At 43.0% G+C, this 12,088-nt stretch overlaps 1 protein-coding gene across 1 annotated transcript in view; it reads left to right on the top strand.

Annotated features, from left to right (window-relative positions):
• Window positions 1-11,559, top strand: part of SNTB1 (syntrophin beta 1) — a 117,661-nt gene extending 106,102 nt beyond the window's left edge. Inside the window, exons 4-7 of the mRNA XM_069957146.1 lie at window positions 1,770-1,909; window positions 6,743-6,939; window positions 7,527-7,717; window positions 10,630-11,559. Of these exons, the coding sequence (XP_069813247.1) occupies window positions 1,770-1,909; window positions 6,743-6,939; window positions 7,527-7,717; window positions 10,630-10,722 (621 nt within the window). The 3' untranslated portion in view covers window positions 10,723-11,559. The remainder of the gene's footprint in view (window positions 1-1,769; window positions 1,910-6,742; window positions 6,940-7,526; window positions 7,718-10,629) is intronic.
• Window positions 11,560-12,088: the final 529 nt, after the last annotated feature.

Consider the following 12,088-nt stretch of genomic DNA (forward strand, 5'->3'; position numbering starts at 1 on the left):
TGACCTTTCATACAATACACACATAATAGTCACCTTTCTGTAGGTGGCAGAAAAAAACAACCCTGTATATGCCGAAATTATATGTAATAGTTAAAGAGGGAAATTGCTACAACTGGAAAATTAAATTTACCATAATGTACTGACACAGTGCTCTCTGCTGCCACCTCTGTCCATGTCAGGAACTGTGGTTGCACAGGGCTCCTGTGTGTTGTGCAGTGTGTGTGTTGATTGTTCTGCATTACAGCCAGTGCAGCGCCTGCACAGGGATCACTGACTTATACCATGGTGGCGTTACTCTAACACCAGCACAGAATAACTTATCTCTTGGAAAGTTTCTGGTTATGTTTTGGTTTTTTTTGCCTTTTATGTAAATCTGGATATACTCAAGTTCTGCAAAATGTTCAAATGCTTTGTGTTTCAATTCCTCATTGTCTTCATATTATGTCAGTGAATGAGAAGACTTTTATTAATATCCAAATATAGCACACCTGTACACATAGCGAGTCCTGCTCTCAGCTGAGAAGAGATACATCTGTATACAGACTAGACCAGGGGTCCGAGCTGAACATCAGTAGGAAACGTGTTGCACTCCCCCAGTAGTATATAGACCCATGTGCACTCCCCCAGTAATATATAGTCTTCCTATGAGCTCCCCCAGTAGTATATAGTCCCCCTGTGCGCTCCCCCAGTAGTATATAGTCCCCCTGTTTGCTCCCCCAGTAGTATATACTCCCCCTGTGCGCTCCCCCAGTAGTGTATAGTCCTCCTGTGCACTCCCCCAGTAGTATATAGTCCCCCTGTGCGCTCCCCCAGTAGTATATAGCCCCCTGTGCGCTCCCCCAGTAGTATATAGCCCCCCGTGCGCTCCCCTAGTAGTATATAGCCCCCCTGTGCGCTCCCCCAGTAGTATATAGTCCCCCTGTTTGCTCCCCCAGTAGTATATACTCCCCCTGTGTGCTCCCCTAGTAGTATATAGTCCCCCTGTGCGCTCCCCCAGTAGTATATAACCCCCCTGTGCGCTCCCCCAGTAGTGAATAGTCCTCCTGTGCACTCCCCCAGTAGTATATAATCCCCCTGTGCGTTCCCCCAATAGTATATAGCCCCCTGTGCATTCCCCCAATAGTATAAAAGCCCCCTGTGCGTTCCTCCAATAGTATATAGCCCCCCTGTTGCTCCACCAGTAGTATATAGACCTCCTGTGCACTCCCCAGTAGTATATAGCCCCCCTGTGCGCTCCCCCACTAGTATATAGCCCCCCTGTGTGCTCCCCCAGTAGTATATAGACTTCCTGTGCACCCCCCAGCAGTATATAGCCCCCTGTGCGCTCCCCTAGTAGTATATAGAAGTCTATAGACAATGCTCCACCGGCCGTTAGTATTACAGCAGTGTATTACAGATACAGAGGTTCTCGTGTTCTTAGAATTCAGTGTTCATAAAACCTTGTGTCCTCAGGACAAAACATATAAGAGGAAAAGGAGAAGCTGGTAATGACCTGCTGCCTGTATACTGGGAGATTAGCCGCCATATACATACAGGACTCCTTCATAAACATGGACGCTCAGCTTGGTGGATCACGCATGTTTATTATTATTGGGAAAGGAAATAAACTGGTCTTATGTCTCTCTCCCATCATGCCTGGACAGCCAAAGCATTAGCTCGAGAGCCGATGTTCGTTACCCCTGGTTTAACCTCTGGTTTTCCGGTCAGAGATGTAAGTGACCTGCACTTATTTGCACTCTCTTATCATTCTTACCATTTGTCTTCTTTAGGTCCCGGGAGAAAATGAGAAACAATGGAAGAAGGTCCTGATAGTTGTCACAGAGAAAGACCTACTAATGTACGACAGCATGCCCCGCATGAAGGAGGCCTGGTACAGCCCCGCGCACAGCTACCCCCTCATAGCCACCAGGTATTTATACCACAGAAACATAGAAGATTGTCGGCAGAAAAAGACCACTGGGTCCATCTAGTCCGCCCTTTTAGTATTTCCCTTCTTATTATCTTAGGATAGATATATGTCTATCCCAGGCGTGTTTAAATTCTGTTATTGTAGATTTACCAACCGCCTCTGCTGGAAGTTTGTTCCAGGTATCTACTACTCTTTCAGTAAAATAATATTTTCTCACATTTCTTCTGATCTTTCCCCCAACTAACCTCTCACTGTGTCCTCTTGTTCTTGAGCTCAGTTTTTTACTAAAAACACTCCCCTCTTGAACCTTATTTAGTCCTTTAACATACTTAAAGGTTTCAATCATGTCCCCCCTTTCCCTTCTTTCCTCCAGAGTATACAGATACAGACTATACCAGATACCATATATACTGTAATCTGATATAGAAAAAACAACTTAGCTGCTGCTTTCTGCAAAATATCTCTTAAAGGGGTAGTTCAGCAAACAAATAAAAAATTATCTCAAATCAACTGGTATCAGAAAGTACCAGAGATTTGTAATTTAATCCTATTAAAAAATCTCAAATCAAATCTTTCCAGTCTGACACAGCGCTCTGTGCTGCCCCCTCTGTCCATGCCAGGAACTGTCCAGAGCAGGAGAGGTTTTCTATGGGGATTTGCTACTGCTCTGAGCAGTTCCTGACATGGACAGAGGTGGCAGCAGAGAGCACTGTGTCAGACTGGAAAGAATACACCACTTCCTGCAGGACATACAGCAGCTGATAATTACTGGAAGACTTGAGATTTCTTAATAAAAGTACATTACAAATATTAAATTGCAAATATTAAAATACAAAAATTGCAGAACTAGCTCTTTTTAAGCTCAGTTGTTTTAGGCATATTGAAATCCATCATGCCCACACCTCCTTTTTTTCCAACATCTGCTGTTAGGTCCAGGACACCCCTATACACAACAGGTGGACATCTAGACCCTCATATAAGGTGTATGGCTGTGTTTACTTCCCCAGATTGGCTATCAGGGTTGTATCTGGCCTTGTACCGGTTAATTGACAATCAGCAGAATTATGATTGCAGCTCTGGAGTTCAATATAGAAACTGGATTTGAAATGGAAATGAAATAGATTTACAATATTATTTTACTTTCTACACCGCCGTAATGGAGGATCTGGGAATAATTACCGATATGTCCTGCCGGAGTTTTCTTGACGCCACAGCGTTGACGGCAAGGGTTGTGGAGAGGGTGATGTGTGTGTGTGTGTTTATATATATATATATATATATATATATATATATATATATATATATATATATATATATACATATATATATACATATATATATATATATATATATATATACATTTCTTAAAGGGGAAGTCCCATCTGGCAAAGTTATCACAGAATGAATGGACAGAATGAATGGGGTGGCGGTGTGCATGCATGGTCCCCATTTGGGCTCAGCAGACGTGGATAGGAAACCATAGGTGCTATCCTCTAAAAACAGCACTACCCCTGTCCGCAGAGTGGCGCTGTTACTGGAAGAAACTAATTATGTTTATCTAATCCTGGACACTTACTGTGTGGTTCCGGGCTAAGAAAAAAATTAAATTTTAACCACTGGGTGGCGATAGAGAGTATATATATATATATATATATATATATATATATATATATATATATAGATATAGATATATATATACATATGGATGAGTTTTCTTTACAGGTCATAAGAAAAGTTCAGTAATGAAATGAAAGGAGTGCACTGCGGTTACACGTCCCATATCCCGCTGCGCTGCTTCTCCATTTGTGGTCAAAGCTGTAAATGTCAAGTTCAATTTACAACTACAAGTGGAGACGTGAGAGGGATGAATGTACTGTCTCCGTGGTGCCCTTAGCAACCAATCACAGCGCAGCTTTTATGTCTGATGTAGCTCTGGTAAAATGAAAGCTGGGCTGTGATTGGCTGTTATGGGCACCACAGAGAATCTTACCATAAGACAGCGCTATAAAGACAGGTCTTAGAGCAATGATCCCTCACCTCATCTCCATATGACAGACATGACCCCAAGATTGCCACTGACATCACCTTTGCAGACCTGCTACCATGGTGACAGGTCATTGTTATGGACATAACCGCAGGGCTGCACAAGCCCTGGTCCCGGAATGGTTACATATCACTAGCGCTACTGCATGTAGATACTGAGCCTCCCCTCATATCTATATAATACATGTTACCATTAGAATAGACATTACACTGGGGGTAGCTGTCTGTGTCACTAGTGCTGCAGCCTTCCCTGATATCTGTATAATATGTGATAGCATTATAATAGGCATTACACATGGGGAAGCTGACGATGTCTGTAGTGTTGCAGCTGCAGCACAGTATAGAAGAGCAAGCACCAATAACGGTCAATGATTTCTTGCTCAGCTGCAATGTGCATCGGCTGCAGCACTACAGACACGGACAGCTTCCCCCAGTTTAATGTCTAGTCTAGTGGTAACATGTATTGTATAGACATCAGGGGGGGCTGCAGCACTAGGGACACAGACAGCTACCCCCAGCCTAATGTCTTTCTGTACTAACATGTATTATATGGACATTAGGGGAGGCTGCAATGCTAATGGGACAGACAGCTTTCCCCAGTGTAATGTCTATTCTAATGGTAACATGTGTAATATAGGCATCAGGGGAGGCTGCAGCAATAGTGACACAGACAGCTTCCCCTAGTGTAATGTTTAGTCTAATGGTAACATGAATTATATAGACATAAGAGGATGCTGCAGCACTAGGGACACAGACAGCTACCCCCAGCCTAATGTCTTTTTGTACTAACATGTATTATATGGACATCAGGGGAGGCTGCAGCACTTATGGTACAGACAGCTTTCCCCAGTGTAATGTCTATTCTGTACTAACATGTATTATATGGACATCAGGGGAGGCTGCAGTGCTAATGGGACAGACAGCTTTCCCCAGTGTAATGTCTATTCTAATGGTAACATGTATTATATAGACATCAGGGGAGGTTGCAGCACTACTGGCACAGACAGCTTCCCCAACTGTAATGTCTGTTCTAATGGTAACATGTATTATATAGAGATCAGGGGAGGTTGCAGCACTACTGACACAGACAGCTTCCCAAACTGTAATGTCTGTTCTAATGGTAACGTATTAAATAGACATATAAAAAAATATTGTTTTTTACTTTTTTAAAAATTTCAATCCTAGTGTTGCAATTTCATGCTTTCTTTACTCATAACAAAAGGGGAAAAAATGTAATATATAAATTGACAAAACAAAACAAAAAAAAAATTAATAAATAAAAAGTAGGGCCATTAAACCACCACACATAAAAAAATTAGTCGTTGATGGGTTAATCTTTCCCAGTTGTTGAGGCCGTAAATTGATGTAATAGAAATAAATAAAAAAATATAAATAAACACTTCAGAATGTAAAATCACTAGGTGTCTGCCCCGGTTCCCCTCTGGAGAGCCCTTTATTCTTGTCTCTGCAGAATGAGCGGGAATTAGCGGCTATAAGTAGGTGTCTCTAGGATTAACCCTATAGCGTATGAGGGCTCTTCTCCCCATCTCCACGGTACTTATACAGTCACGACTCGAGCCGATCACCGTCAAGAACATCCCGCAGTACGGGCGCAAATGAGTAATTGCAGGTTGTGTCTGTACGGGGTGTATTTAGTGTCACGCTTCAGGTGGAGATCGTACACCACCGTGGGTTATGTCATATAGAATAACAAACGCTTGTCACTGGTGGGTGGGGGAGTTCACAGCCGCGGGGGTCACACATAGCGCACAGTGTAAGACAATAAGACATGTGAGATGCTTAATGATTATAATCCGCAGAGGATTAGGAGACGTCCAGATGTCAATCACCTTTATGGACAAGAACATCTGAGATACATTATTAATCCCTCGGAGATTCAGAGTTTTTTCGATTTTCCTTTCTATCCTGACTTTAAAAAAAAAAACATGGCCGATTTCTTTCAAAAACAGCGCTGTCCTTATCCTCAGTTTTGGTGTGGTATTGCAGACCACCTCCGTTGAAGTGAATGGAGCTGAATCGTAATACAGCACACAACCTGAGGACAGGGGTAGTGGTGTTTTTGAAAAAAAGTAGTTTTTTTTTCTTCTAATTCTGGATAATCCCTTTAAGGGTTAAGATCAGAATCATCTCTGATCCCAACCATTGCCAGCAGTTGGTGGTAGTAATACATGTCCAGCACTGCATCACTATCCCTGGCAATCATAGACATGAAGGGGTTTAAAGGGGTTGTATTATCACAACCTTTTTTGTAATCTCTTAAAGGGGATCTCTCACTCAAAATCCACTCTAACTGCAGATGTTGCATTTAAACCATCAATGTATTACACTGATGGCCTTTCAGTTGAAGGGGTGACCAGGGTGTATATTGGGTGGTGGATGACCCAAACCAATCATAGCACCAATAGAAAAGAAGTTTTAAAGACAAGGCACCCCCTTTAAATATCTGTTCTCCATGCCGCCCCCTTAGCTCATGTGGATGATGATGGAAGAGAAAGGGGATCTTCTGACTATCCACTCCTAAATATGTACTGTTGAGTGCAGGACCAGACTACACAGGGTGTGTTTGTAGTCTGTAACCATGGAGACACATAAGTCTATATAATAACTGTATATAAGTAGTAGATTTTTTTTTGAAAATTTTTCAAATTTTTAAAGTTCTTGCAGTGTACAAACCCTTTAACCTATCATAAACCACTCTGGCTTCATTTTGTCATCCCTTGTATGTTAGCCGCATGGTAGACTATAATAGATTTGCTCTGTTTTCTACAGGTTAGTCCATTCTGGGCCTGGGAAGAGCGCCGCACTACTGGGCACTGAATTTTCCTTTGCCACAAGAACCGGTTCCCGGCAAGGGATCGAGACGCATCTGTTCAGAGTGGAAACCAGCAGAGACCTCTCACTGTGGACAAGGCAGATTGTCCAGGGATGTCACAACGCAGCGGAGCTGATAAAGGAGATCACCACCCGTGAGTACCAGATTCATGTGGCCATGAGTCCTGCGAAAGAGGGCAGGGAAGTTCTGAACATGTATAGGTTAACCTGTATATCTACCAGTAACAGTATTAGTGGAGCTGCAATACCTGACATGGCCATAAACAGGGGTAGCGCTGTTTGCAACAACAAAAAAAACAAACACAGCTGCTTTCTTGCATAAACAGCACCACCCATGTCCTCAGGCTGTGTGTGGTATTACAACTCAGTTCCATTCACTTTAATAGAACTGAGCTGCTCCCGCACCCAAACTAGGGACCTGATATGAATAGACACTGTGTAATGCTTTATTTCTCCTTTGGTGGCGCTGCAGGGAAGCTGAACACTTACTGTCAGGTTCCTCCAAACAGCTGATGGTTGGGGGACACTTAGTGGTCACTTTATGGTCAAGAAGCTTTGGTAACAAATAGAGATTTTCTAAAGCGGAGAACCCCTTTACTATATCTATGTTGAATGGAATTGTTCCTGACGGCAATAATCATCACTTGTGACCGTAAGCGGCGGCGTGTTACACTGAATACATAGTATTACACATAATAACAGCGTTCTCTCTCTCTCTCAGCATGTACTTACAAGAACCAAGACTGTCGGCTGGTGATAAATTACGAGCACGGATTCTCCATTTCCGCTCAGGCGCCGGATGGTACTTTTACTAAGCTATTAGCACAGTTTCCCTATGATAAACTAAAAATGTCCTCAGATGACGGGGTTAAAATGCTGTTCTTAGAATTTGAAGACAAAGATGGAGACATAGTAAGTAGATAATCACCATTGTAAGAGATTGTGCACTTGTTTACAGGTACTTCTGTATTTTGGGGATGCAGTATATGATCAAGATTAAAAATTATGCCCTATCCACTACTGTAGCTGATCAGTGGGGATCTACTGCTGGGACCTCCATTTAAAGTGTCACTGTCCTTATAACTTTCAAAACCTTAATGAGCAGGAAATGTGATGTAAAGCAAGTTTGCAATTCATTCCCATATTTCTTTAGTTTGTTATCATGCCTTATATAACAGCTATACTTACTGTATCCAGGTCCAGTCTCCTGAAGGCAGCTATATAACAGCTATACTTACTGTATCCAGGTCCAGTCTCCTGGAGGCTGCTATATAACAGCTATACTTACTGTATCCAGGTCCAGTCTGCTGAAGGCTGCTATATAACAGCTACACTTACTGTATCCAGGTCCAGTTTCCTGTAGGCAGCTATATAACATGTATACTTACCTGTTTCTAGGTCCAGTCTCCTGAAGGCAGCTATAAAACAGCTATACTCACTGTATCCAGGTCCAGTCTCCTGAAGGCAGCTATATAACAGCTATACTTATTGTATCCAGGTCCAGTCTCCTGGAGGCTGCTATATAACAGCTATACTTATTGTATCCAGGTACAGTCTCCTGGAGGCTGCTATATAACAGCTATACTTACTGTATCCAGGTCCAGTCTGTTGAAGGCTGCTATATAACAGCTACACTTACTGTATCCAGGTCCAGTTTCCTGTAGGCAGCTATATAACATGTATACTTACCTGTTTCTAGGTCCAGTCTCCTGAAGGCAGCGATAAAACAGCTATACTTACTGTATCCAGGTCCAGTCTCCTGAAGGCTGCTATATAACAGCTATACTTACTGTATCCAGGTCCAGTCTCTTGAAGGCTGCTATATAAAAGCTTTACTTACTTTTATCCAGGTCCAGTCTCCTGAAGGCAGCTATATAACAGCTATTCTTACTTGTATCCAGGTCCAGTCTCCTGAAGGCAGCTATATAACAGCTATTCTTACTTGTATCCAGGTCTAGTCTGCTGAAGGCTGGACCTGGATACAGTAAGTATAGCTGTTATATAGCAGCCTTCAGCAGACTAGACCTGGATACAGTAAGTATAGCTGTTATATAGCAGTCTCCTAAAGGCAGCTATATAACAGCTATACTTACCTGTTTCTAGGTCCAGTCTTCTGAAGACAGCTATATAACAGCTATACTTACTGTATCCAGGTCCAGTCTCCTGAAGGCAGCTATATAACAGCTATACTTACTGTACTCAGGTCGTCTTCCGAAGATTTTTAGTCTTGTGCTGGTTGAAAAAAAGAGACTAAACACACGAAGTCCAAGCCAGTACAGAGAGTCAGGCTTAATGTGGCCATCAGTCATATGACTGCCTTCTCTGTGAGTGCACATGACCTGGGAAACATGGGGCTTCCTGTTTTTAGAGTCAGAACACAGGAAGGGCTATGTTTTCTATGATTACAAAAAATAATGCAAACTTTTTTTTTTTTTTTTTTTTTTTTTTTTACATCACATCTACTGTTGAGATTTTGAAAGTTATAATGGCAGGTACACTTTAAGACAGTCATCTTTGGGGGAGTTACTGAATGGAGAGGTGGCCAAGCATGGGCTCTGCCACTCCATCACCTCGGGGACAAGGGGGTCTCTATCCCTGTGATCCACCAGCTTATTATAACCTGACCTGTAGATATAGGATAGTGCAGTGCCCCCTAGAGAGCATCCCTGTGATGGCAGATGGTAGGAGGTGGTGAAGGAGTGGTCGGATGAGTATATCCTGAAATTTTGTACCCCGAGTGGACTTGAAGAAAGTCTGCAGGTTGGATGCCAGTCACTTGCAGACTGACCGGCCCAACTAGAGGTCCACAAAGTTACAGACAGCTAAGAGGTCCTTGAAAGTACAAAGTACATACACAGGATGTTTGTTGGTAACTTTTCAGATATTAAAGAATCAACTGGTGTCAGAAAGTTATACAGATTTGTAAATGACTTCTTCTTAAAGTGTCACTGTCGTTTTTTTTTGTTGTTCCAGAAATCAATATTCCAGGCGATTTTAAGAAACTTTGTAACTGGGTTTATTAGGCAAATCTGCCATTATCTGCATTCAAAAAGACTTTCCCCAGCCCCCCTCCTCTCTCTCATCCACTGCTTATTATCAGGAAATCTCCACTCTTTTACGTCAGTTGAGCCCTGTGTAACCTATGGAGAGGGGAGGGGGAAGATTAGTCGCCAACAGAGAGCAGAGAACAAAGGATTACATAGTGGGAGCTGTGTAAAAGCCGGTATTCAGAGGTCAGCGCTGACTTCAGAGTAGATAGCCAGGTGATGTAGCTGTAAATTAACTCTTTGTCATCCTGTTTTGGTGCCTCATCTCCCTTCACCCCTCCCCTCTCCATAAGAGAAGCATGAAGACAGGGGGGAGAGTTTCAAACTGCTTTTTCATGACAAAAATGCATTTTTTGGCTAATACATCCAATTACAAAGTTTCTAAAATTCACCTGTACTATTGATTTCTGAAAAAAAAAAAAAAAAAAAAAAGTTAAACGACAGTCACACTTCAAATATTCAAGTCTTCCAGTACTTATCAGCTGCTGTATGTCCTGCAGGAAGAGGTAATTTTTTTTTTTCCAGTCTGACAGTGCTCTCTGCTGCCACTTCTGTCCATGTCAGGAACTGTTCAGAGCAGGAGACATTTTCGTTGGGGATTTGCTACTGCTCTGGACAGTTCCTGACACAAACAGAGGTGGCAGCAGAGAGCACTGTGTCAGATCGGAGAGAATACACCACTTCCTGCAGGAAATATAATGAGATCGGGGCTTGTTTACTAAGTGGCCCTGGGTGCCTCCTTCTAGAATATAACAAGTCTCCACCTTCTCTCCACAGCAATTGGATCTCCAGTGCTGTCCAAAGCCCATCGTCTTCATCATCCATTCCTTCCTCTCTGCCAAGATTACCAGACTAGGATTAGTGGCATGAGGACAAATCTGAGAAGACGTCCCCAGACGTTCACCAGCGTGGCCGTGCAGTACCACAGCTTCATGGGGGACTTGAGGACAGGTCTTCACGCTTAATGGTACTTGATTGGAGAGAGTCCCCCCCCCTGGAGCTGAGGAGGATACAAGGGATCGGACGAACTGTAAATCTGCTGGAAGCACAGACGGGATCTAGATTCTTATTAATCTCTCGGAGGTTTGGTTTGTAGATTACACCGCCACTCGGTAATAATCCTAATCATTAGATATGGAAACTATACTGTGATTATTAAGTCAGAGGACAGGATACTGCCTGCAGAAAATAAATGCCTAGAAGGTTCCAGAAGCTCCTTGTAGGGGAGGGGCCATTATTCTAAAGAACCTATCCAATCATCAGGAGCCAGTGCGGTGGGTGGAGCATGCTCACAAGCAGTATGTCTGCTCTCCGGCTTTAACAGCGCCATATTTCTTTACAGGCCGAGTCTGGTATTGCAGCTCAGCTTAATTGGAAAACCAGACACAGCCTTATATTCTACACAGTTTTGATCAGGGATGGGGAACCTTCGGGCGTCCAGCTGTTGCAAAACTACAATTCCCACCATGCCTGGACAGCCAAAGCTTCGCTTTGGCTGTCCAGGCATGATGGGAATTGTAGTTTTGCAACAGCTGGCAGGCCAAATGTTCCCCACCCCTGATTTAGATGATGGACACTGATGGTTTCGTCACCTATTTCTAGACTTGTACTTTTTATAACACAGTACTTTTATGGCCTATCTGTACTCCTTGCTTGCTTTTTTTTTTTTTATATCCCATATGGGTCTCCAAACTGCGGCCCTCCAGCTGTTGCAAAACTACATTTCCCATCATACCTGGACAGCCAAATCCAAAGCTTTAGCTGTCCAGGCATGATGAGAGTTGTGGTTTCGCAACAGCTGGAGGGCCGCAGTTTGGAGACCCGTCCCATAGACTATTCCAGTCTCACTTGATTTTAAAGAGTAGTCCTAGGTTAGAAAGCCATGCTATGTTCTACAACACTACCCCTGTGCACAGTTGGTGTATCTTACTACACTGCCAGCCACAGGCCAGTGCCACCATAACAGTGCCATACAAGATCATAGCACCTTATGAAACCACCGGGCCCTCCATAGGTAACTGCAGATGTCTGTAGGTGAAGAAGATAGAAGATACACAGTAAGAAGTCCATTGCAGTTTACAATGTTAACACTAAGTATTCGCTTTATATGACTTGGCACCACTATGTATTATACAGTCACCCGTTTATGTTAATGGGTGCTGCATATGACTACATAATCAAAAAAATATAGCTGCAGAAGCAACACCCCCCAGTGATCTGCTTACCTTTCAAACTA

Source organism: Dendropsophus ebraccatus, chromosome 2, assembly GCF_027789765.1.
Source record: "Dendropsophus ebraccatus isolate aDenEbr1 chromosome 2, aDenEbr1.pat, whole genome shotgun sequence".
NCBI classification, from domain to species: Eukaryota; Metazoa; Chordata; class Amphibia; order Anura; family Hylidae; genus Dendropsophus; species Dendropsophus ebraccatus.